Source organism: Chiloscyllium punctatum, chromosome 32 (genome assembly GCF_047496795.1).
Source record: "Chiloscyllium punctatum isolate Juve2018m chromosome 32, sChiPun1.3, whole genome shotgun sequence".
Lineage (NCBI taxonomy): Eukaryota > Metazoa > Chordata > Chondrichthyes > Orectolobiformes > Hemiscylliidae > Chiloscyllium > Chiloscyllium punctatum.
The window spans coordinates 57269168-57296158 of record NC_092770.1 but is presented as its reverse complement, the minus strand read 5'-3'; the positions used below and the strand labels follow the sequence as shown (position 1 = coordinate 57296158).

The 26991-nt window shown below is 43.0% G+C and overlaps 1 protein-coding gene across 1 annotated transcript in view; it reads right to left on the bottom strand.

Moving 5' to 3' along the window:
- LOC140458202 (prostaglandin F synthase 1-like) overlaps positions 1–20882 on the bottom strand; it is a 46356-nt gene extending 25474 nt beyond the window's left edge. Inside the window, exons 1-3 of the mRNA XM_072552449.1 lie at positions 20735–20882; positions 16179–16346; positions 5008–5124 (exon numbers count right to left, since the gene is read on the bottom strand). Coding sequence (XP_072408550.1) covers positions 5008–5124; positions 16179–16346; positions 20735–20824 — 375 coding nt within the window. The 5' untranslated portion in view covers positions 20825–20882. The remainder of the gene's footprint in view (positions 1–5007; positions 5125–16178; positions 16347–20734) is intronic.
- Positions 20883–26991: the final 6109 nt, after the last annotated feature.

Below are 26991 nucleotides of genomic sequence, written 5' to 3'. Positions count from 1 at the left end.
ATTTATTAACTATACCTCATATGTTTACATCCAAATCATTTATATAAATCATGAAAAGCAGTGGATCCAGCACCGATCCTTGTGGCACACCAATAGTCACAGCCTCCAGTCTGAAAGGCAACCATCCACCACCACCCTCTGTCTTCTACCTTTGAGCCAGTTCTGTATCCAAATGGCTAGTACTCTTTGTATTCCACGTGATTGAACTGTGCTAACTAGTCTACCATGAGGAACTTTGTCGAACATCTCACTGAAGTCCATATAGATGACATCCAATGCTCTGCCCTCATCAATCCTCTTTGTTACTTCTTCAAAAAGCTCAATCCCACGCACAAAGCCATGTTGACAATTTCTAATCAGTCCTTACTTTTTTAAATGCATGTAAATCCTGTCCCTCAGGATTCCCTCCAACAACTTGCCCACCACCGATGTCAATCTCACCAATCTATAGCTCCCTAGCGTTTCCTTAACACCTTTCTTAAGGCACCACGTTAGGCGACTTCCAGTCTTCTGGCACCTCACCCGTGCCCATTGATGATACACATGTCTTAGCAAAGGGCCCAGCAATCACTTCCATACCATCCCACAGTGTTCTAGGGTACATCTGATCAGATCCTGGGGATTTATCCAACTTTATATGTTTTAAGTCATTCAGCACCTCATCCTCTGTAACATGGACATTTTTCAAGATGTTAGCATTTATTTACGCACATTATATATGATCCATGTCCTTCTTTACAGTAAGGAGATTTATTTATCATCTCCCCAATCTCCTGCAGTTCCACACATAGGCTGCCTTGCTGATCTTTGAGGGATCCTATTCTCTCCCTAGTTACCTTTTTGTCCTTAATATATTTATAAAACCCCTTTGGATTCTCTTAACTCTATTTTCCAAAGCTATCTCATGTCCCCTTTTTGCCCTCCTGATTTCCCTCTTAAGGATACTGCTACTGCCTTTATACTCCAAGGATTCATTCGATCTATCCTATCTATACCTGACATATGCTTCCTTTTTTTTCTTTACTAAAACCTCAATTTCTCTAGTCATCCAGCATTCCATACACCTACCAGCCTTGCTTTCCACCCTAACAGGAATATACTGTCCCTGGACTCTGGTTATCTCATTTTGGAAGGCTTCCAGTTTTCCAGCCGTCCCTTTACCTGCAAACATCTGTCCCTAATCAACTTTTGAAAGTTCTTGCCAAAACTGTCAAAATTAGCCTTCTTCCAATTCAGAACTTCAACTTTTAGATCTGGTCAATCCTTTACCATCACTATTTTAAAACTAATAGAATTTTGGTCCCTGGCCCCAAAATGCTCCCCCATTGACACCTCAGTCACCTGCCCTGCCTTACTTCCCAATAGTAGGTCAAGTTTTGTACCTTGTCCTCTGGGTACATCCACATACTGCATCAGAAATTTTCTTGTACACACTTAGCAAATTCCTCTCCATCTAAACCTTTAACATTATGGGCAATCTCTGTCTATATTTGGAAAGTTAAAATCCCCTACTGTAACCACCTTATTATTGTTACAGATAACTGAGAACTCTTTACAAATTAGTTTCTCAATTTCCTGCTGACTATTGGAGGATTTATTGTACAATTCCACTAAGGTAATCACCCCTTTTTCTTTTCTCAGTTCCACCTAAATAACTTCCCTGGATGTATTCCCAGGAACATCCACCTTCAGCACAGCTGTAATGCTATCCTTTGTCAAAATTGTCACTCTCCCTCTTCTCTTGCCCCTCTTTCTGTTGTTCCTGTAACACTTGTATCCTGGAACATTAAGCTGCCAGTCCTGTCCATCCCTGAGCCACATTTCTGCAATTGCTATGATATCCCAGTCCCATGTTCCTAACCATGCCCTGAGTTAATCTGCCTTCCCTGTTATGGCTTTTGCATTGAAATAAATGCAGTTTAATTTATCAGTCCTACCTTGTTCTCTGCTTTGTTCCTACCTGCCCCTGACTGTTTGACTTGCTTCTTTTCCCGCTGTCTCAGACTGATCTTTTTCCTCACTATCTTCCTGGGTCCTACCTTACTGGTTTAAATCCTCTCAAACAGCTGTAGCAAATCTTCCTGCCAGTATATTAGTCCCCTTCCAATTCAGGTACAATCTGTTCTTCTTATACAGGTCACTTTTACTCCAGAAGAGATTCCAATGATCCAAAAATGTGAACCCTTCTCCCCTGCACCAGCTCCTCAGCCATGCATTCATCTGCTCTATCCTTCTATTCCTATCCTCACTAGAACATTGCACTGAGAGTAATCCAGATATTACTACTCTTGAGGGGGGCTTCAGAGTGTCTGGATAAAGGCTTGTGTGGAGAGCTTTACTGCAATCCATATTAAGTCGATGAAATTACTGTTTTACAAACGACTTTAAAGCACGGATTTTTATATTATCTTGTGCACCTTTAGAAATTGGAGAAGCAATCTTTGGAAAATGGTTAAAACTCCAGTTACTGGTTTGCCATCTGTAAGTGTATTGCTAGACATTTGATCACATGCTGTAGCCTTTAATTGACCAACACACTCATCCACCTGACACATTATTTTCTGACCTCGCCTGGGAAGGCAAAAACTCATTGGATGATGCTCACAGCCCCGCCCTCCATTTTCAATATTTCAACATCTGGTGATTAGAAATGTTCAACAAAAGAGAAATAAAATAATTATTTTTTTAATATCCATGTGATTTTACACCAACCTCATCGCCCCAAACGACTCAGAGAAGATGAACAGGAAGGGAGGCAGTTAGAATCCACTTTGTGCTTCACGGTAAATTGATGCTGGAGTATCTTGGTGCTGGCACAAAACAATTAGCCAAATGGCCAAGACCATGGTTATTCACCGAGTCCCATTCAGGTCATACTGGGAGCTGAAGACCAACTACAGCCAAAGCACTACACAGTTATACAGCATGGAAACAGACCCTAAAGTCTAGTGTCCATGCCAACCAAGTATTCTAAATTGATCTAGTCCCGTTTGCCAGTATTTGGCCCACATCCCTCTAAATCCTTCCTATTAATTTACCTATCTAGACATCTTTTAAAATGTTCTAATTATACCTGTCTCAATCACTTCCTCTGGCAGCTCATTCCATACATGCACCAACCTCAGTGATAAAGTCAGGTACCTCTCAACTCCTTCCCCTCTCACCTTAAACATATGCCGTCTAGTTTTGGACTCCCTTATCTTGGGAAAAAGACCTTGGCTATTCACCCTATCCATGCCCTTCATGACTTTATAAACCTCTATATTCCCTCCCCCAGCCTCTGAGGCTCCACGGAAAAAGAAAGCCGCAGCCTATTCAGCCTCTGCCTATAGCTCAAACCCTCCAATCCCTACCAACACCCTTCTAAATCTTTTCTCAACCCTTTCAGGTTTAATAACAACTGTCCATAGCAAGGAGACCAGAATTGAACACCATATTCTATAAGTGGCCTCACCAATGTCCTGTAGAGCTGAGACATGACATTCCAACTCCTATACTTGATGGCCTGATCAATGCAAGCAAGCATGCCAAATGCCATCTTCACCACTGTTTACCTATGACTCCACTTTCAAAGAACTGTACACCTGCATCCCTATGTCCCTTTATTCAGCAACATTTCCCAGTACCTTACCGTCAAGTGTATAAGTCCTGCCCTAATTTGCCTTTCCAAAATGCAGCATCTCACATTTATCTAAATTAAAATCCTTGGCCCATTGGCCCATCTGATCAATGTCACATTGTAGTGTGAGATAACCTTCTTCACTGCCTGCCAGACCACCAATTTTGGTGTCATCTGCAAAAAGACTATCTCCTATGTTCACACTCAAATAATTTATACTAATGACAAAAGATGAAAGGCTTGTAACTTGATTAGGGGAAAAAAATGTTTCAGAGCTTCAAAGACGGGAAATCTGATGGATATTAATCAAAGGGACATGCCCTCTGCTCACACTGGCATTGCAAGGGTGACAGAGGCCATCCTTGTCACATGATAGTCGTGTGTACACTCTCTGGAAAACATGGGGATAGAGAGAGGAGAGACGGTAGCAGACTTAGATTCCAGAAGGAATTGCTTCGTAACTTTCAAACATTAACCATGCTATTTTGGGAATTGGATATCGCTTCTGTTGTCAACTTATTTTAGATGGTAGATAAAAGAACACAGAACACAAACAACTGTATTATTAGTTCAATTTTGTATAAAAGTAAAGACCATCCATTACACTTTCTCACACAGGATCTTATTTTACCTCTAGTTGAAAGATGGAATAATTCTGCTTTTTTGCTATCTGGCTGCTAATAGTGGTGACAATCTCCCTTTTCTCTAACTTTATTAACTCATAGCGAATGCATCAATTCTTAAAAAGGCCAAATAAATCCAAGAAAGACTGCCAATACCAAAGTGGTAGATACTTTCTGAACAAAGAATGATTGCTAACAATGGACCTGTACAAATTTTCAATCACATCAGTGAATATGATAAATCAAACCTGGCGTTTAAATTCAAATCAACCCTTCGCTCAAATTATATTTTTGGATAGCCATGTTTGGATCCTACTCCTGGAAACTGGCCACCATGGGATCCACAGAGGTGAGATGAACACTGGGATTATTGTTAACTATTACAAATGGTTAATTTTCCATTCTAAATACAGGAACACCAAGGATGCACTTTGTCGATACAAAGTGGAGCTGGAAAAAGCACAGCAGGTCAAGCAGCACGAGAACAGTAGGAGGGTTGACGTTTCAGGCAGGACCCTTCATCAGTCCTGATGCTGCTTGACCTGCTATGCTTTTGCCAGCTCAACATTTTATCGACTTTGATTTTTCAGTATCTGCAGTTCTCACTATCTCCTAGTTGATGTTGGCCCTATCAAGCTCAGCTGACTCAGTGAAGACAGAGGACCGAAATTGGTAATTCTCAATTGTTTAATACCATTGCAGACAAGGCTGCTCACCCACCAGGCATTACAAGCTCCATCTTCCATAGGTTCATTTTTATTTTACCTTTAACCCCATAGGCCAGTGGATAAGGTATAGGTCAATGTAATCCAACTTCAGGCTTTTCAACGTGTGTTCAAGGCCTTTCCGGACCAAAGCAGGAGAGAGGTAGGTCATCCATAACTACAGTCAAAACATAACAAGGGTTGTTAGTTTTACCAGAAAACCATCCAACATTGCCAGTTTTTATTCAAAACATTCAGGATAGGCTTTTGGGAGATGGTACAGACATGATGGGTCAAATGGCCTTCCTCTATATTGTAAAATTCTATGGTTTGGCTATCATAGGGTCTGTTTCCACACTGTATGACCCTTCGCTCCAACTCGTCTATACTGGCCAGATATCCCAACTTAATCTGGTACTATTTGCCAGTATTTAGCCCATATTTTTCTAAACTCTTCCTATTCATATACCCCTCTTGATGCCTTTTAAATGTTGTAATTGTATCAGCCTCCACCACCTCTTCTGGCAGTTCATTCCATACATGACCATGACTTACATGAAAAGGTTGCACCTTGTGTCCATTTTAAATCTAATAACCAACTAATAAACATCTGAAATATGATGAATATCTAATTTGATCATTGCTGAAAAAATACATTTCTGCAAGCTTTTTGTTTCACACACATCAGGACAATTTGCAAGAATACAAAGCTAAGGAAAACCAACTCATACACTATGAGAGGAAATTGCTGATTGGTAGAGATGTTGCCATGGAGAATGCTGCAATGAATGATGACTAATAGTTAACTGCCAAGCTTTGTTAAATTTTGAACTGGACAAGTTCATTCTAATTGGTTAAAGCATTGTCTAAGAAATACACCAATAAATAGCTGTCAAATATTTTGTTGAGGTGCAACAGGTGCAATACATATACACATTCTGCAATGGATCCAGAGTATGTACAGAATTACACAGACAACCAACTTAGGATTGTCACTTACACTCAGTGTGTATTGTAAGCTATATACGTCACAGGAACATCAACACACAGGAGATGCAAAAGGCCTGCCCCATACCTTCTCAAGGGAAGTGGAAACAACTGTGGGAAAATATTTTGGTATTATTTATCATTCAGTTAAATTCGATGGAGTTATGGATAAGGATAAAGATAGATTAAGAATCATTGAACATACCTTACATACTGTTCAAGGCAGCACCATGACCATCTTGTCCCTTCAGAGGTGACAGCACAGCGGGCATACACACAGTCAGGAGAGAGAGTTGCCCTGGGAACCGTGGACCCCATGAAATCCCATGGCACCAGGTCCAACATGGGCAAGGAAACGTCCTGCTGATTACCACGTACCATCGCTCTTTACTTGGTGGTGAAAATGGCAGAAATCCCTTAAACCTACAGACTGGTGAGATGGAAAGTGTGGACAAGGGGAACGCTACTATTGTTTTGGTGTGAGGGAGGGGTAGGAGAGAGGGCAGAAGTGCGGGAAATGAGTTGGATGCAACTGTCCTGTCAATCACATTGGAGGGGGCGAGAGCCCTTGGTTGAGAGAGAAAGGAGAAAAACAGAAGTAGCCCAGTGGAAGGTGGATATGATATAAATTGGGAACATGGAATGGAGTCCTTCCAAGAAGCAGGGTGTGAGGAGATGTAGTCAGATATCTGTTAGAGTCAGTGAGTTTGTAACGTCCTCAGAAATAGAAACAGTAAAGTCTGGGAAGGCAAGGGAAGTGTCAGAGATGGACCAGGTGATGGAGAGCAAAGGATGGAAATTGGAAGTTAAAGAGATGAACTTTCAAAAAAACGCTGAGCCTCAAAGATCCGTTTGGTGGAAGAAAGATGCCGGATTTTTATTAGAAGAGATTTACTGTTGGGTTATATCTGATTAAATAAGGAAGATGAGATGTTTTGAAGGATGTGGTTTGAGAGGATAGAATACCCAAGGGTAGTGAAAAGAAAGGAAACAGGATGAAGGGAGGGATAACAATAGAGTAAAAAAAGGAAGTAGCGGCACGATGGCCCAGTGGTTAGCACTGCTGCCTCACAGTGCCAGAGACCCGGGTTCAATTCCCGACTCAGGCGACTGACTGTGTGGAGTTTGCACATTCTCCCCGTGTCTGCGTGGGTTTCCTCCAGGTACTCCGGTTTCCTCCCACCGTCCAAAGATGTGCAGGTCAGGTGAATTGGTCATGCTAAATTGCCCATAGTGTTAGGTAAAAGGGGTAAATGTAGGGGAATGGGTGGGTTGCGCTTCGGCGGGTCGGTGTGGACTTGTTGGGCCAAAGGGCCTGTTTCCACACTGTAAGTAACCTACTCTAATCTAATGAGCTCTGGTCCAGAACATGCACGTGAATGGAGACAGGGTGACTGAGCATTCCAGGCATTGTCACATGCTCAGTCAGGGATCACTGTGAAATACACAGAGCAGAAAGGAGATAACATGTGAGAAAAGTAAGTTCCAAGGTTAGGGATCTGATAAAACTTATTGTTCTGGTGAAGACTGGTGATAAGGTAAGCACAGAAGCAATTTGATGAGTCAAAACTCAAGATGTAACTGTTGAACAATGTAACCCTTCCTGAACACCATTTTGAAAGGACAGTTGCTACTGTCTTGACTTTTACACAAAGTTGAGAGAATTGCTGCACTTTCTTAATCCATGCTGTTAAATTGATAGCTGCCAAATATAAAGCATCAGTTTCTCCAAATGAGGGATCAAGAATCATTTTTAAAATTCCCAGTAATCTCAAAGACCAGACACTGAGAAAGTATTCAGGCACCCAACTGTTGTTACCAGCAGATCAAGAAGCAGGAAGAATTCGTTGTTCCAACTATCATCACTCCAAGGTCCTTCAGGTAATCTAACAGAGAGACAGCATGACTGTAGAACTAGGTCTTTCAGAGACAGTTAGTGCTGCCTGATCTTCACACGAAGACTACTAACTAATGTATTGAAAATTGAACTGTGCATTCTCTGCTTGAGGCTAGTATACATACATATACCAGCAGAGTGTCTGCAAGAAAGAGATAATAAACAATTCACATTTGACTGCTTTGTACGGTTCAAATTCTAAATGCCTCTGGCTGAATATATAACAGTCTCTGTCCCAAAAACATCACAACTGTAGGTTTCTACTGCTGTGCTGGCTGATAACTACACAACTGGTTTGTATGGCTACCAGGTTCCTTACTTGAAGCACAAGTAATGCTGTGGGGAAGTGGGGAGTGTGGAGAAGGTAACTCAATAATGTATTATGCAGATCCTGAAAACGTGAACCTTGCTTTCAAAATGTTGCCTTCTAAGATTAGAGAACTGACAGAAGAATCAAGTGAAAGATACATTTTAAAAAAGGAGAAGAAGTGGAATAATCAATTTGGCAAGTAGGAGGGATCTAGGTCCGTGACATTCAAACCTTAGTTGATTTCAGGCCAAGCGACTGGGAGCTGAAAAGAGACAAAAAAAAACTGCAGATGCTGGAATCCAAAGTAAAAGAGCAGGAGGTTACAAGAGCACAGCAAGCCAGGCAGCAACTCCATTTCATCTGCTCTGATGAGGAGACATTCCATTCCCAAGCATCCCAGATGTCCACCACCAAGAACATATTTCCCTCCGCACCCCTCTCTGCCCTCCACAAGGACTGCTCCCTTCGCCACTCCTTGGTTCACGTCACCGTCCCCACCAACCACCTCTGAAACCCTGGTACCTTCCCCTGCAACTGAAAAGATGAAAATCCTGCCGGCACACCACCCCCCCTCATCTCCATCCACGACCCCACCAGTCCTTCCAGAAGAAAGAAGGGTTCACCTGCCTCTCCTTCAACCTAGTTTACTGTATCTGCTACTCCTGACATAGCCTTTTCTACATTGGTGAGGCCAAACGTAAACTAAGGTCACATTTCACATGGGCGGCATGGTGGCTCAGTGGTTAACACTGCTGCCTCACAGCACCAGGGACCCAAGTTCAATTCCAGCCTCTGGTGACTGTGTGTGGAGTTTGCACATTCTCCCCGTGTCTGCGTGGGTCCCCTCTGGGTGCTCCACTTTCCTCCCACAGTCCAAAGATGTGCAGGTTAGGTGGATTGGCCATAATAGGTGGATTAATCAGAGGACAATGGGTCTGGGTGGTTTACTCTACAGAGGATTGGTGTGGACTTGTTGGCCTGAAGGGCCTGTTTATACACTATACAGAATTTAAGCATCTCAGCCGAGCCTGTAAGGGCAAGCCTGCCCTCCCAGTCACCACTCATTTCAATTCCCCTTCTCACTCGCTCTCTGACATGTCCATCCTCGGCCTCCTCTGTTGTTGTAGTGAATCAGAGGAACAACACCTCATCTTCCACCTGGGCAGCCTACAACTTGGAGAATTCAACATTGTGTTCTCCAATTTCACACCCGTTCCCTGGCTCCCTTTCTGGCCCCGCCTCCTTTCTTCCATCCCTCCAACCGACCCTTCCTTCCAGTGACCAACCAGATTCATTCCTCCTATCGATCTATAAGGTTGTACCTATCACCTGTATTCACCTATCACCACCTCACCACTCTACTCCTCTCCCCATCCATAACCCTTCCCCTCAAACCTTTATCTGCAACTCGCCTTACCCCCAACTCCATTCCTGAAGAAGGGTTATACCCAAAATGTCGGACTTCTCCACCTCCCGATGCTGCCTGCCTTGCAGCCTCTTGCTCAGCTGAACAGCCTAGTCTGGTCCAGGATCTTTCATGATTGTTTGACTAGTTTTGATCTGCAACATAAAGACACTAAGTTAATAAAGTTTTTCAGTCAAGGGACCTAGTTACAGTTACTGAGCTGAGACACAGTTGCTTTGCTCCAGTCCATTGAACACGGGAGATAGGATTGGATTGGCAGGGAAAGAAGCCCAGACTAAAAGTTCCCAATCTAAGGATTGTCACTGACCGGTGCACTCACATAGTGGCTGATGACACAGAGCCAAACTTAAGCTGTTAAGCCTGGCAGGAAAATTCCTGGCAGGACTCTGCAAACCCGTTTGGAAGAAAGTGCTCAATTTTATTCCGTGGAGCCATGTGTTAACAGAAAATCGGGAAACTGTGTGGAAGGAGACACAGGGTGTGATTTCTCCCAGACCTCAATGCTCTGAGACTTGGGATATAATGAAAAGCAGCCTCTTAGTCCTCTCTCTTCAAATCCCTTCAGAAGTCTGACCAGGGAGACAGAGCAACAGTAAGGGCAAAAATAAGTTTAGTATTTCAACATTCCAAATGTGCCATTCCCTCCTGGTCCACTCTTCAGTCATCCTTATGCTCCTGTCATAGTAGTCCTTCCATGCAAATTAAAGAAATGCAACACCCATTTCCAGTCTCTTTCTCCTCACTGCCTAAGGCCCCAAACATTTCTTCTGGATGAAGCAGCATTGTACAGTGTGAGTGTACTATTGTGAGTGTATAGTGTGAGTGAGTGTACAGTGTGACCATAAGACCATAAGACATAGGAATGGAAGTAAGGCCATTCGGCCCATCGAGTCCACTCTGCCATTCAATCATGGCTGATGGGCACTTCAACTCCACTTACCTGCATTCTCCCCATAGCCCTTAATTCCTCGAGACAACAAGAATCTATCAATCTCTGCCTTGAAGACATTTAGCGTCCCAGCCTCCACTGCACTCTGCTGCAATGAATTCCACAGGCCCACCACTCTCTGGCTGAAGAAATGTCTCCGCATTTCTGTTCTGAATTTACCCCCTCTAATTCTAAGGCTGTGTCCACGGGTCCTAGTCTCCTCACCTAATGGAAACAATTTCCTAGCATCCACCCTTTCCAAGCCATGTATTATCTTGTACATCTCTATTAAGTCTCACCTTATTCTTCTAAACTCCAATGAATACAATCCCAAGTGTGAGTGTACTATTGTGAGTGCACTATTGCATTTTAGTCTACTGTGTTTGCTGGTGATGGGTTCCATGACATTGTAGAGACCAAATACAGGATGTGCATGTACAATGGTCCCTCAATGTATCAGGACAAATAGATAACTGGTTAAGGCAGCATATGATATGCTTGTCTTTATTAGTCAAGGCACAGAGTTCAAGGCAGGGAGGTTATGCTGGAACTGTATAAAATACTTGTTAGACCACAGTTGGGAATATTGGGTGCAGTTCTGGAATCCACAGTACAGGAGGGATATGATTGCACTGGGAAGGGTGGAGAGGAGATTCACCAGGGTGTTTTCTGGCTGGAGAGTTTCTGTGATGAAGACAGATTGGACAGACTGGGGTTGTTTTACTTAGAGCAGAGGAGACCGATGGGCAACATCATTGAAATGTAGCAAAATTGAGGGGCATAAACAGGGCAGGCAGGAAGAAACTTTTCCCCTTGGCAGAGGGACCAATGACCAGGGGACATAGATTTAAATTAAAGGGGAGGAGGTTTAGACAGGATACAAGAGAAAGCATGTTCACCCAGAGGGTGGCGGGAATCTGGAACTCACTGCCTGTAAAGTTAGAAGAGACAAAAACTCTCATAATACTTAGTAAGTATTTAGATGTGCATTTCTGATACTACGTCATATGGTCCAAGTGCTCAAAAATGGGGATTAAAGAGTCAAGTGGTGGTTTTTGAGGGCTTTTTTCCTGGGCTGTAGGTCTCTATGACTCTTTGTGGACAGCTGCATTCTGTTTGCAATCATGACCCCAACCTTCCAGTGACCTGTCATTTTAATTCTTTATCTTACTTTCACACTGAAGTCTCTGCCCTCAGTCTGCTGCACTGCCCCAGTAAAGATCATAAGGTTCAGGTAAACCATCTTTTCATCAGTGATTTTATAGCCTCTGGACTTAATATGGAGTTCAATAATTTCAGATCCTAAACATTGACCTCATTGTGACTAATTCGTTGAATGATTCGCCTTTGCCATTATTTTCCTTTTCAGACGGTAACAGCAGCTGCTCTCAGCCTATCTGTTTCTTTTCCTCCCCAGTTGCCATTCTCTTTGGCTGTGTAAAACTAACTCCTCTGTCTTTCACCTGATTGCAGACCAATTTTTGTCCATGCCCCACCCAGTCCTTCCTTAAAACTCATTCCATCTCCAACTTTTCCCATTTCTGTGGGACTTTCGCGCATTAACTCTTATGCCCCACAGATTCTGACAGACTGTTGGGTACTTCCAGAATCTTCTGTTTATATTTCCGATTCTTGTGATTCACAATATTCTACTTTCGATCATGAAGCTATTCAGGCTGTTTCTAATGGTAAACATATTTGGCTAAATGCCAAGACTGCAAATTAGACAAGCAAATAAGGAAGGAGAACAGAAGATTATAATGAGAAATTAGTATGAGGAAAGGAAGTGAAGAATAAATACAGCATGAGCTGGTTGGGCCAAATAGCCTATTCCTGTGTAGGATATCATATCCAATCCCAAGCAAACTGTGCATTGCTGGTTAAATGTCTTCTGTTATACCATGTTATTCTGTTATACCCTTATTACAGTTTACCATCTTGTCCCAGTTAGTCACAGCTGAAAAGTTTCACAACCGCATCTCGTGGTGAAGTGGGAAGCATCTCTGTCCCCGAGCTCCAGGCCAAGTCTTACTTCAGAGCCGAATGGACAAGGAAGGCAAATTGATAATGCAGCCAAAACCGTTTGATTATCAACCTACAAACACTTCCCAAACACAGTGATGGCAGGGAGAAAGGTGAGAAGAGATTCATGGTCAGCCGTGTGATAGAAAGAATGTTATAGCACCTCCTTTACTATCCAGCGCTCCAGGCTACAACACAGATGTGTTATTTGCCACAGCAATGCAGACTCTGAACTGGAACACACCACCACTACCACCATAAGTCATCATGCATTTTGTGTTGAGAAGAGGTCTTCTTCCTTATGATTCATTCATGGGATGTGGGCATCGTTGGCTGGCCAGCATTTATTGCCCATCTAAAGTTGCTCTTGAGAAGGTGGTAGTCAGCCTCTGGAACCACTGCAGTCCACCTGCTGAGGGTTGACCCACAGTACTGTCAGGGAGGGAATTCCAGGATTTTGACCCAGCAACAGTGAAGGAACAGCAATATATTTCCAAGATAGGATGGTCAGTGGCTTGGAGGGGAATCATAGAATCCTTACGGTGCAGAAACAGGCCATTCAGCCCAATAAGTCTACACTGACCCTTCAAAGAGTATCCCACCCAGACTCATTCCCCTACCCTACAACTCTACATTTACCCTGACTACTGCACCTAACCTACTCTTTCCTGAACACTATCGTCAATTTTAGCATGGGAGAGGTGGATACTGCAGATGCTGGAGATTAGAGTCAAGATTAGAGTGGTGTTGGAAAAGCATGGCAGGTCAGACAGCATCCGAGGAACAGGAAAAATCAATGTTTCGGGCAAAAGCCTGATTCCTGATGAAGGGCTTTTGCCCGAAATGTCAATTTTAGCATGGCCAATTCACCTAACCTGTAAGTCTTTGGATTGTGGGAGGAAACCAGAGCACCTGGAAGAAACTCATGTAGACATGGGGAGATTGTGCAAACTCCACACCAACAGATGCCAGAGGCTGGAATCAAACCCGGGACCTGGCACTCTGAGGAAGCAGTGTTAACCACTGAGCCACTATGCCACCCAGACTTGCAGATGGTGGTATTCTATGCATCTGATGCCCTTACCCTTCGAGATGGAAGTGGTTGTGGGTTTGCAATGTGCTGTCTAAGGATCTTTGATAAATTACCAGAGAGCTTGTCCCCTCATACTCACTGATTACAATTTTTCTAGGGCTCCTTGATGCCACACTCTGTCGAATGAAGCCTTGATGTCAAGGGCTGTCACTCTCACCTCACCTCTGGAATTCAGCTCTTTTGTCCATGTTTGAACCAAGGTTGTAATGAGGTCAGGTGCTGACTGACTGTGGCAGAACCCACACAAGGTGTCCCTCAGCAGGTCATTGCTGAACAGATGCTGCTTGACAGTACTGCTGATGACAACTTCCATCACTTTACTGATGATCGAGAAGAGACTGATGGTATGGTAATTGACTGGATTGGATTTTGTCCTGCTTTTTGTGGACAGGTCACACCTGGACAATTTTTCATATTATTGGGTAGATACCAGTATTGCAGCTGTACTGGAGGTGTTTGGCTAAGGAATTGGTAAGTTCTGGAGTACATGTCTACATTACTAATGCTGTAATGTTTTCAGGGCCCATTATTTTCACAGTAACCAGTGTCTCCAACTGTTGCTTGATATCACTTCTGGCTGAAAATGCTATGAATGCTTCAGCCTTCTCTTTTGTATTGATATGCTGAGAGAATAGCAGAGAAAGATCTACCGCAGCTTCCAAACCTAGCTTCAAGACCCCAGCAACTGCTATTGAGAAACTAAAACTTGGATTAATAGTCTAGCAATACTATGAAAGTCCTGGCTCTGGAGAGCTTTACTTCACCCATTCAGGCTGCTTCTACTGTTATGATGAAAAAAAAACTCAAGGCCTCTTAAGCTATTTACATTATTGGATCCAAATAGACAGTTTTCCACCTCGGTCTTAAAACCTCTCTTCAAAAAACAATCCTGGACAAAATACCCCTCTTAAAGCCACAGTATCATCACAAATAATAAGACAATGATAAGTAAAAGGTCTAATTTTGAAAGGGCACAGGAACAAACATCTTGAAGAATAAGTACAGATCTTTGAAGGTGTCAAATCAAATTGAGAAGACTGTTAAAAAGTGATGTGGGGTCCTTGGTTTTATAATAACATTGCTACAAAAAAGATATGTAAAGTATTTTTAAAACACTGGGTAGGCCCTAGCAAGAATATTGTGACCAGTTCTGGCCAGATAATTAAAAAAAAAACTAAAAGGAGTTTTCCTTAGAGTAGTTTGTTAAGGCTATAATTGATTGAAACATTAAAATTCATTAAACTTGGAAGAGCAAAGAAGAAGAATTGTCAGGGATAAACACCTTGGTAACCAGAGAATTTCCCACGTTTAAAAGGTACTTGGCAAAAGAAATCAATAAGTGTGGTGCTGGAAAAGCACAGCAGGTCAGGCAGCATCCGAGGAGCAGGAGAGTTGACGATTCAAGCATAAGCTCTTCATCATCGACTCTCCTGCTCCTCAGATGCTGTCTGACTGGTTGTGCTTTTCTAGCACCACACTTTTTGACTGTCATCTCCAGCATCTGCTGTCCTCACTTTCTCCCACTTGACAAGAGAACCAGAGGGAACAAGAGGGAAAAGAGATTACTGCAAGTTGTCCTGATCTGGCATGCACTGAAATAGAACGGCCTTAGGAAAAGGGCAGAGAAGTGAGTCAAACTGACTAGTCCTTTCAAAAAAAAAAGCAGGCACTATGTTATCTTTAGGATTTACACAGATTGCATTAGAGAGATCCAGGCAGGGGTTTGATGGATTAAATAGCCACTTTTTGTCCTATGATTCTCGATGCCATTTGTAATTGTATCCAAGCAAGAATCAGTATGTTCAAAAGAGGAAAGAGGAGAGAAGCGAAGAAGTTCTAACACAATAGCAGAAATCGGGAGTTCTCTCTTTCCTCACAAGATTGGATACTAAGCCAATCAGTCTTTTCATAATTGAGATTGAATTTTTTTTAAAAATAAGGATTTCGATGAAGATTCAGTTCTGGTGTGCAAATGAAGTGGGGGCATAGATCAGTCAGGAGGTGATTGAATCAGAGGAGGTTTGATGAGTTAAACAGTGTATTCCCACTTCTAAACCCTTCCCAAATATAAGTAGGAAAAGATCCATTGATTGAACATGTTCCTTAAAATTCTACCCAGGATTAAAACTTTTTCTGTATCTACTCACCACTGCATATTATGCTCAAAACATATTATTATCAATTCAATGTGAAATTACATTAAACATCTATGCTACACCCAAATCTCTTCTACTTCCCTCCCATTCTACTCTCCACATATGTTTTGCCAATCTTTTCTACATCCTTCCCATTCCTCTTTTCTCTCCATTTTTTTTTCCAGTTCTCTTGTCTCTAGTCTGACCTCAGATTCACTTGCCCCACCATCCCTCCCTAAAGTTCCAGTTCTTTAGCTCACTTCCCTCTACCAGTCTTTTCCATGGCAGATGGTGAAGTTTATATTCAGTACAAATCTGGGATAAAACACAATCTCCCTCTACTGCATTTCCTACCTCTTCCCCTCTCTGGTCATTTCCTTTCAATAACACAAACAATGATACTTGAAGAAGAGAAGATAATTCACATTTCATACCTTGCTTGTGTAAAAGATGTCTTCCCGCTTCACTGTCCCATCAGCGATCTTTGCCCGAATGCCTTCGCCAACTTCATCCTCGTTGCCGTACATGAAGGCTCCATCAAAGTGACGGTATCCAATTTCAATACCAGCCTTCACAGCTTTCACCGTCTCACCTTTAACAGGCTGTCAAAACAAGCCATCTATCAAGGCTAGACTCAAAACGTACAGAGACGCTCATCCACCCAGCTGAGACTCCACTTGCCAGGTAGGCTTTGTCCCCATTTCTGGATATCCATTGTCTCGAGTTTTGTTGACTTATGGGAAGGGCAGGATCCCTGTTTCATTTCTATTCACCTCTTTCCCAGTTTCAGCACAGAAAGCAGATACTGCCTAAGCCAGATCACCTAACTAAACAGCAGACCCTTAATGCAGGAGAGAGAGGAAGGGGAGAGGGTAAGGGGTAAGGAGGAAACAATAGTGAAGATATTGCCCTATGAGAAAGAAGAACAGTTGGACAAAAGAGTGGACAATCATCAGGCTGGGAGAATGAATAGAACATAGAACAGCGCAGTACAGATCATTCGGCCCTCGATGTTGCACCAACCTGTGGAACCAATCTGAAGCCATTTATCCTATATTATTCCATTTTCATCCATATGTTTATCCAATGACCATTTAAATACCCTTAAAGTTGGTGAGTATACCACTGTTGCAGGCAGTGCATTTCACGCCTCTACTATTCTCTGAGTAAAGAAACTACATCTGACATCTGGCCTATATCTATCACCCCTCAATTTAAAGCTATTTCCCCTCGTGCTAGCCATCGCCATCCAAAGAAAAAGGCTCTCACTGTCTATCCTATCTAACCCTCTGATTATCTTATATGTCTCAATTAACTCAGTTCTCAACCTTCTCTCTAACAAAAACAGCCTCAGGTCCCTCAACCTTTCTTCTTAAGACCTTCCCTCCATACCAGGTAACATCCTAGTAAATCTCTTCTGCACCCTTTCCAAAGCTTCCACATCCTTCCTAGAATGCGGTGACCAGAACTGTACATAATACTCCAAGTGCAGTCGCACCAGAGTTTTGTACAGCTGCCTCATGGCTCCGAAACTCAATCTCTCTACTAATAAAAGCTGTATGCCTTCTTAACAACTCTATCAAGCTAGGTGGCAACTTCCAGGGATCTATCTACATGGACACCAAGATCTCTCTGCTCTTCTACACCAAAAATCTTATTATTATCCCAGTACTCTGCATTCCTGTTACTCCGTCCAAAGTGACTCACCTCACACTGTTCAGCATTAAACTCCATTTGCCACCTCTCAGCCTAGCTCTGCAGCTTATCTATGTCCCTCTGTAACCTGCAACATCCTTCAGCACTATCCGCAACTCCACCGACCTTAGTGTCATCCGCAAGTTTACTAACCAATCCTTCTACACCCTCATCTAGGTCATTTATAAAAATGACAAACAGCAGTGGCCTCAAAACAGATCCTTGCCACCACTAATGGGAATAGCTACTGATGGGAATTGTTAGTGGCTGACAATAGGTTGTATGTAATAGCAGATGATGTGAGAACAAGCCTGGTGCATGGGGAGTCGGGGTAAGGACACAGGACAGCTCAAGCCCTAAAGTTGTTGAAATCGATATTGAATCCAGAAAGCTGTAAAGTTCCCAGGCAGAAAAGGAGGTGCTTTGCTTCCAGTTTGCACTGAGCTTCACTGGAGCACTGCAGCAAGCCTGAGAGAGATGTTGGCCAGGGAACATGGCAGGCAACTGGAAGCTCAGGGTCTTTTTCATTAGCAGAACGTAGGTGTTCTGCGAAGCAGTCACCAAGTCTACTTTTTGTTTCCCCAAAGTAAAGGAGACAACATTGTGAGCAGCAAATGCAGTAGACTAGATTGTGTGAAGTGCAGACAAAGTGCTACTTCACCTGGAAGGTGTGTTTGGGCCCATGAATACTGAGGAGAGAGGAAGTAAACCGACTGGTTGTACCTTTTGCAGTCGCAGGGAATGTTACCATGGGACTGTGGGGTGGGTGTTGGGAGTGAAAGAGGAGTGGACCAGGGTTTTCAGAGGGAACGGTTCCTGTAGAAGGCTGAAAAGGGAGGGGAGGGAAATGTGTGTCTGGTGGTGGCATTCTGTTGGAGGTGGCTCATGATCCTATGCATGTTGGTGATGGTGGGATGGTCAGTACGGACAAGGGGAACCCTCTCGCTGTTAAGGCAGGGAAAAGAGGAGGTGAGGACTGAAGTACAGGATATGGGTTGGACCCAGCTGAGGAGCATGTCAAATACGGTGCTGGGGAGTCCTTGGTTGAAGAAGAAAACGGATATTTCAGAGGCCCCCTTGTTAATGTTAGCCTCATTAGAACAATTATGAAAGAGGAACTGGGAGAATGAAATAGAGTCTTTACAATGTAACACCTGTCCATTTACTTCCTCTCTCCTCAGTATCCAAGGGCCGAAACACACACCATCCACGTGAAGCAGCGCTTTACTTGTACTCAATGTGGTCTATTGTATTTGCTGCTCACAATGTGCTCCTCTACATTGGGGAAACGAACTGGAGGCTGGGTGAACGCTTCACAGATCACCTACATTCTGTCCACAAAAATGCCCCTGAGCTTCCAGTTGCCTGCCAATTCAACACACCATCATATTCCCTGGCCAACATCTGTCTCAACATAGACAGATAGAAGCTGGAAGAACACAGCAAGCCAAGCAGCATAAGGAGGTGGAGAAGTAGATGTTTCAGGTGTGACCCTTCTTCAGGACTCTTCAGACATCTGTCTCAGGCTTGCTGCAGTGCTCCAGTGAAGCTCAGTGCAAGCTGAAAGAGCACCTCATTTTCCGTTTGGAAACTCTACAGCTTTCTGGACTCAATAACTGAGTTCAACAACTTTAGGGCTTGAGCTGCTCCATGTCCTTGCCCCTAGCCCCACACATCAGGCCTTGTTATTACATCATCTGCTATTGTGCACAATCCACTGTTAACGACAAACAATCCCCATTAGTAGCTATTCATCTCCCAGCCTGATCATCATCTACTCCTTTGTCGGTCCAACTGTTCTCTCTCATACGGCTCTACCTCCACCTATTAGTTACTCCTTACCCTGCTCCCTTTCCAACCCTAACCTTCTGCATAAAAACCAACATTGTCCAAGCTATCATCTGTTTTGAGGAAGGGCCATTCTGATTTCTCCTCACAGATGCTGCCAAACCTGCTGAGCTTTTCCAGTAATTTCTCTCTCTGTTATACATTTATACCTTGTGTAGACTTCATGGGATAACTTCATAATGTCAAGATTGATCCTGGAGATGAAAAAATGCTGTTTAAATACCTGGATGAATTGCAAAACCTGCACATTCAAACAGGATGGTAATATTTAGCAGGCTCACAAGAAACATGCCCATTCCTTCTAAATGTTTTCCCAGCAATTAATTCTCCAATTAGGGTACGGGGAAAAACAGGAACAAGTACTGAGATGGATTATCAAAAATGATCGTATTAAATGGGGGAGCAGGTTTGAAGGGCTGACTTCTGGCTCTGTTTCCTATGCTTCTAATTTCCTCTCTACCTCACTCCCTTGGAAGCTCTAAGTGCCACCTCCTGTTGATGTTGGGATCCCTCTTAGCTCGTTGGCTGTGAAGGTCACCAGAAGAGAGTATCATCATGTTTTCACCTGGTATCCACTCTTCCAAACACATCCATTACACATGCAGTAGATGGCAACTCAGGAGCATGACTTCTGACTGATCCTTCCTCTCCAACACTTACTTCAACTACAAGAAACTCTTTCATGAGCCAGCCATAACACCTGCCTGTACAGCACAAGGTCTCCAAGTCAGAATAATGTGAGAACAACATCAAGTTAGGACTGGTGCCCCAACCTACAATGCCCTGTGTTTCAAATTCTTGGTTTGCATCATCTTCTCTGCAACTTTCAAACTCTCAAATACCTGCCCTTCTACAATGTAATTAGGGGTTCAGATCCATATTTTATCCCTCAGGGTGTTCCAGACCCCAAGGCTCTGTTTATGCCTCTCTTCAGAAGTAACCCTGTCCACCTTCACAAGTGAAGTTGCTTTTAAGGGTTGGTTAGTGCAGTTGGCTGGACAACTGATACAATACAATGGGATACCAACGGCATGAGTTCAATTCTCACACAAACACCTCACTTCCTCAACATCAACCCTCACCTGGTGATCGTCAGGTTAAACCACAACCGGTTGCCTCTCGCTCTCTAATGAAAGAGTGGCCTCTGGCCACTACATTTCTTTCAGAATTGCTACAGGACAACTTTTTGAAAATGTACTTTCTGAGAACGTGAAGTTCTCAGTTAAGTTCTAGGTGAAGCGAGAATCCAGTCTCATTTGGTCAGACAGTCCTAATGTTAACCCAGGGATTTCTGTACGGTTTCTATTCCCCGCTGTAATCTCCTCCAATGAACAGAGAGATTTATTAGCCGTATATCGCCCTGCACTCGGGGCCCAGCAGTCTGAAATGATCGGAAAGTATAAAACGACCAGCTTCTCTCACCACCCAGAGCTTATTTCTTCCTTACCTTATCCAGGGAGCAGGTGCCCAACCCCAGGATTGGGATGCTGTTCCCATCACTCAAAGGAACCCACCGCTGATCCACTGAATCGCCCATCCCAGCCAGAATCCGAGATACCGCTGAGCCGTGGCTTTAATGAAATCCGAGTTTTCTCGGGAGGAGTTTGGAACGATAGGGCGTTCCCAGCTTGGATTTAGCCAACCCTACAGCTCGCCACCAACCCGCCTGTCACACAACTGCTCAATGTTCCCAGCCAACACAGGGCACGCCGGGATGCTGTTTTAAAAAGTATATCGAACTTTTCAACTAAAGTACAGCACTCTCTATATAATCCCCCGCTTGGCTCTGCCTCGCTTAGTTTGTTTTACAAAGTACGTTTCTAATTTACTGTGAAAATGACTTTCATTTCGATAGTACCTTCCACCATCCAAAGACATCCCATTTTGCAGCCAGTAAAGAAGTTGTGAGGTTATCACTTTGGTATTGTAGGAAACATGGCAGCCAACCTGTACACAGCAAGCTTCCAAAAGCGGCAATATGATAAAAGACCACTCATTCAGTTTTACTGCTATTAATTTTGTTCTGGACACAAAAGGGCCACCTTATGGCACACCGATAGTGTCCCTACCCCTGGACTGGGAAGCTCAAATTCATGTCCTACCTATTCCAGAGGTGTGTAATAACATCTCTGATCAGGTTAATTAGAAAGATAGATTCAACAAAAAAAAACAAACCTCTGCTGATCTCCTTTGACATGGTGCCTTGGTACAAAATTCCTTTATGTCCACCCAAGATGCCAGCATTTCAGTTAATGTAGTACTCCTGACAGTGCTACCACTGACAGTACAGTCCCCCTGACAATACAGGCTATTGTCAGTGCAACACTTCATCAATTTCACCTCTTCAGCAGTGCACTCCAAAAGCATGGCAATCCATCAGACTGACCCACTGACCTGCAATGATCTCTCAGTGTTGATAAAGTGTGGCACTCGGAAAAAACACAGCAGTTCAGGCAGCATCTGAGAAACAAGACAGTCAATGTTTCAAGCTTGACTCTTCATCATGATCTCTCAGTGCTGACCATTTGAGAGTGCAGCACTCCCTCCAACAGTGCAGCACCCCTCAGTACAACCCGTCCAACAGTGCAGCACTCCCTCAGTACTCAACCTATGACAGTGCAGCACTCCCTCAGTACTCAACCTATGACAGTGCAGCACTCCCTCATTACTGATCTGCTGATACTACGGAGCTCCCTCAGTACTGCACTTGCATGTCCAACTGGATCATTCTCTCAAGCTTGTCATGCTGGGTTTCCAAATAAACAATGTCCTGACTTTAAGATGAAAGTACTATGGTTGGCAGTGACCTCTGAAGGACTTTTCATACAAACATCATTGCTCCACTTACAAACATAGGCAGCAATCTACACCTATTCTTTATGAATAAGAATCAAATTAATGTCTGGTGTTTGTGCTGGATTCTCAGCAAAAGATCAGTGAATACCCAAGAGAAACAATGTCAGTGTTTCTGCAGAATTTGCCTTTACCTTCTGCTGAATTTAACAGAGTTCAGTGTCAGAATCATCATTCAAATTCTACCCTTCGATTTTAGTTGATTCCACCCTGGAGGCCAGGAGCAGATGCTTGGGCTGAAGTTCTTGCTAGAATTTGAGGTCCAGCTGTAGGAGCCGTAGACTACATTTTGCTTCCACTGGCAAAATGACAGCTATCTGCCCAAAAGAAGGGCCAGAAGCTGGGAGGCCATATCATCACCCCCTCTAATGGTGGTCATTAATGAGATTGTAACATGTAGGGAGTGGGCATCTTAATAACAGGAAACATTTGAAGAGAGATGACTTTGATTGGGAGAACTGGTTCTCAGCGTTGAGTTTTTGACTATCAGGGAGGGCCATGTTGGGACATGGTGCTTATGGGGTGTTGCCACAGGGATGACTGTTGCCACTGATGGACCTGTCCATGGGCCATGGAACACCAGCTAATGAGGGAACCTACTTCTGGAACTAGCAAGGTGGAGATCATCTCCACCAACAGGAAGTCCTTCTGACAGTCAAAACCTTCATGTGGGAAAAAACAGGCCTAAAAAAGCACAATTGGCTATTTCGTTGACATTGAGGCTACTATGATACTCACCATTAGCCATCTGGATTGGTGACCAGAATTCATTGCATTCCCCTCTTGATACCTTGACCCACCATATACTGACCTCCCACTTCCCTATTTATCTCTGGAAGAAAAGAACTGAAAAAAAAATCAGCCACTTATGCCCTCCACAAAACTTGCTTTCCTAGTCATCTTCGTATCATCAGTACATGTGGAAAATACATGTATTTGTTTCATTCCAGTCATTTATATGGATCAGAAATAAGTGAGACCTTAGCTCCATTTCTAACAGTTTACCAAGCTAAAAATGACCCACTTACCTTGATTCTGGTTCTTGTGAGTTAACAATCCTCTATCCATGCTGATATATTATCACCAACATTATGAGTTCTCATCTAGCAGTGACCTTTTAGTCTGGATGTTGAAATTACCCTCTTACCTTACGCAGGAAATTACCTTAGATGTTAGTCTATCTGCTCTATATTTTCATCTTCTCAATTTCTCTCCTTTCTTACATTGAAATCTTAGAAAATAAGGTAATTTCCTGGGTAAAGCAATTTCAAGAGGATGGTACGGTGGTTCAGTGGTTAGCACTGTTGCCTCAGCCCCAGTGACCTGACTTCGATTCCACCACTGGGCAATTGTCTATGTGAAGTTAGAAAATAAATAGAACAGATGAATGAATAGCTTATTATCATGTAAAATTAACTGGCTCAAGGCTGCAACACCGATAGTTTCATCTGCTAAGATAAGGATGATGGTACTGAGATATTAAAGAGTTAACTTGCTCTGCTGACCTGCAAGAAATTGAATGTTCTGAGGGAGAGGTGGTGTGTCTTTGCCTTTCAGGTGGAATGTGGGAGGTCGACACGGCCTTTTCTTTGCCATTCAAGGATGATTTACATTTTCATCCAGAAATCAATAAGAGCACTACGGGTTGGAATTTGACTACTCCCCTATAGTTACAAAAACAATTTGCAACAGATTTGACCATTAAGGGATAATTTGCATTACATTGTTTCTGGAGGTGGTCACTGCATTGTATCTTGAATGGCATGTGAATATGAGGGGATGGATGAGGGTTATCTTGTGGGCAGTACTGACTGTGATGTTGAGAGGTTTGTATAAAGGAAAGACTGTGTTTCCTTTGTTCAGGGAGAGCTTTTGCCATGATTCTGTAAGCTCGGTGAGGTGTGTGTTAAAGGTTCCTCCAGAAAGCTTGTGCTGTACTGTCCTTAATAAATTTAGTTGCTTGTTCACAGAAGTAGGTATGTTGCAGTTGCGTCAAGTGAGTAAGAATCTCAAGAGTAAAAGAACCTAACATATGGTGGCAGCGGTGGGCTTCCAACATACACAGAGCTTCCAGGGGGACTGAATAAACAATCGTCTGAGAGTTGGTTGCGTGAGACAGACGGGCCCACAAGGTAAGCTTCACCTTGATCTCTCTCTCTCTCTCTAAATTTAGCACTCAGATGACCCCTCATCTTCTAGGACTCAGTAGTGACAGAATCTTTAAGGTAACTCGCACACTTGCTTTGTGCAAAGCTGGGTTTTAAACAGGTTTTTGACAAGGGATCAATCAGGGTTAGAGCCCGGGGTGAATCGGAGTTAGAGTCCCATGGTTAAAATCTGGGTTAGAATCTGATGAGATTTGAGGCTCCAGAATAAAAATAAGTTAGAACTTGGTACTTCTTAAAATTATTGCCTTTATCCCCCACACCTCCTCTTAGAAGTACTTTTAAGACAACATGGCGTCACTGGGAAAAGGGGGAGAAAGTGGAGATAGCTCAGATCTCGATGGTGAAGCGCATTGACTGCTGGGGAAGCTTTGTCTGGGTTTTTGTTGTGGGAGTCTCAGTTTCTGGGCTGTGGACTCGACTTGGTGAGTTGTTGTGCTGGGGGAAGGGAGTGACTTGGACTGCAGCACCATGTGGTCTGCAGTGAGGGCTTTCTCTTTTTATAAGTGTAATTTCATTGAGAGGATGCAAAAAAAAACACGAAATGCTGAAATTAATGCTTGACTAATACTTGAGTCAGAAAAGGAAGTTTCATTGTAAATTGTGCCATGTTGTGAATGTTTGATATTTAAGTATTTTGGTTTGTTAAAATCTTTGTTCAGAAAATCCTTTTAAGTAACTGTTTTGCCTTATTTGAATCAGAATCTCAATTCAATGTGTATTGTGGGCTTTGTAATGGGGCAAATTTTGTTTTTACATTGAAACTGTATAACATTATGTTGTTTTTAAAATTCTCAAACTTGTAACCTTAAAACAAATTGATTGAGTGCCTTGAGCCCCTAATCTGTTTGAAATTCTAAATTGCCTGTTTAAAAAGGAATAGTTGGGTCAGTGGCTATGCTTTAGCCAGATGAGAATATGGTATTAAAATATCTTTGCTATGTTTTTAATGCAGTGTTCACAAAAAGAAGAGTGAATTTTGAGTTTGATGTTTTGTTAAGATTTTAGAGAATATTAGAACGTGATGCTGAGCTGTTTCAGTTCTGTTAATTATTAAGGCTCATTGGCCCCCTTCACATGCAGCCCCAGTGACCTGACTTTGATTCAACCCTGCGCAATAGTCTGTGTGGAGTTAGAAAATAAATAGAATAGAGGAATGAATAGCTTATCATCATGTAAAATTAACTGGCTCAAGGCTGCAACACAGGTAGGTTCATCTGCCAAGATAAGGATGATGGTGCAATCAAGGGACAAACTTCAGAGCTGAAATTCATGCTCTCAATGTGCACTGTATCTACAATATTTTGTAACTTAGTGCACTAATTGACAAAGTTAATTATATTGTCAACTAGTGCATTATCTAAGTTTTTAATGTATAATGTATAAATAAATACACACAGATTACAGTGCAATTCTGAAAAATGGTGATAGAGTCATAGAGTTCTACAGCATGGAGACAGGCCCTTTGGCCCAAACTGGTCCATGCCGATCAAAATGTCTATCCACACTAACCCTATTTTCCTGCAATTGCCTCATATCCTTCTAATCCTTTCCTATCCACATATTTGTCCAAATGCCTTGTAAATGATGTTTACTACTTCTGCTGGCAGCTTATTCTATATGCGTATCACCCTCTGTGTAAAATCATTGCTCCTCAGGTTCCCTTTTGTTCTTTCTCCTCTAACTGATGCACTCTAATCAGCGCTTCCCCAACACTGGGATAAAGATTGAGTGCATTCACCCTGTCCATGCCTCTCATGATCTTATACACCTCAGTCTCCAATGCTCTAAAGAAAAAAGTCCTAGTTGTCCAACCTCTCCCTTTTACTCAGACTATTGAGTCCTGGCAACATCCTTGTAAATATCTTTTGCACTCTTTCCAGTTTAATAGCATTCTTCCTACAACAAATTGACTAAAACTGAACACAATACTCCAAGTACAGCCTCACCAACATCCTGTACAACTGCAACACAACTTCCCAACTTCTATACTCAGTGCCCTGACTGATGAAGCCAGTGTGCCAAAAGCCTTCTTCACTGCCCTGTCTACATGTGAGTCCACTTTCAGAGAACCATGCACCTGAACTCCAAGATCCCTCTGTTCCACTAAACTCCTTAAGGCCCTACCATTCACCATGAAACTCCTACCTTGATTTGACTTTACAAAATGCAAGACCTCACACTTATTAACTCCATTTGCCATTTCTCGGCCCACTTCCCCAGCTTATCAAGGTCCTGCTGCAATTTCTGAGAACCTTCCTCACTGTCCACGATATCACCTATTTTAGTGTCATCTGCAAACTTACTGATGATGCCTTGTACATTCTCATCCAAATCACTGATATAGATAACAAAAAGCAATGGGCCCAGCACTGACCTGAGACACTCCACTAGTCACAGGCCTCCATTCCGACAAGCGTCTTTCCATTCTTACTGCCTGTTTCCTTCCATCAAGCGAGTTGTGTATCCAGTTTTCCAGCTTGCTGTGGATTCCATGCGATCTAACATTCCAGAGCAACCTACCGTGTGGAACCTTACCAAAGGCCTCACTGAAATCCATATGGACTTCATCTACCACCCTGGAAAAAGTGAGAACTGCAGGTGATTGAATCAGAGTCAAGAGTGTGGTGCTGGAAAACCACAGCAGGTCAGGCAGCATCTGAAAAGCAGGAAAATCAACATTTCG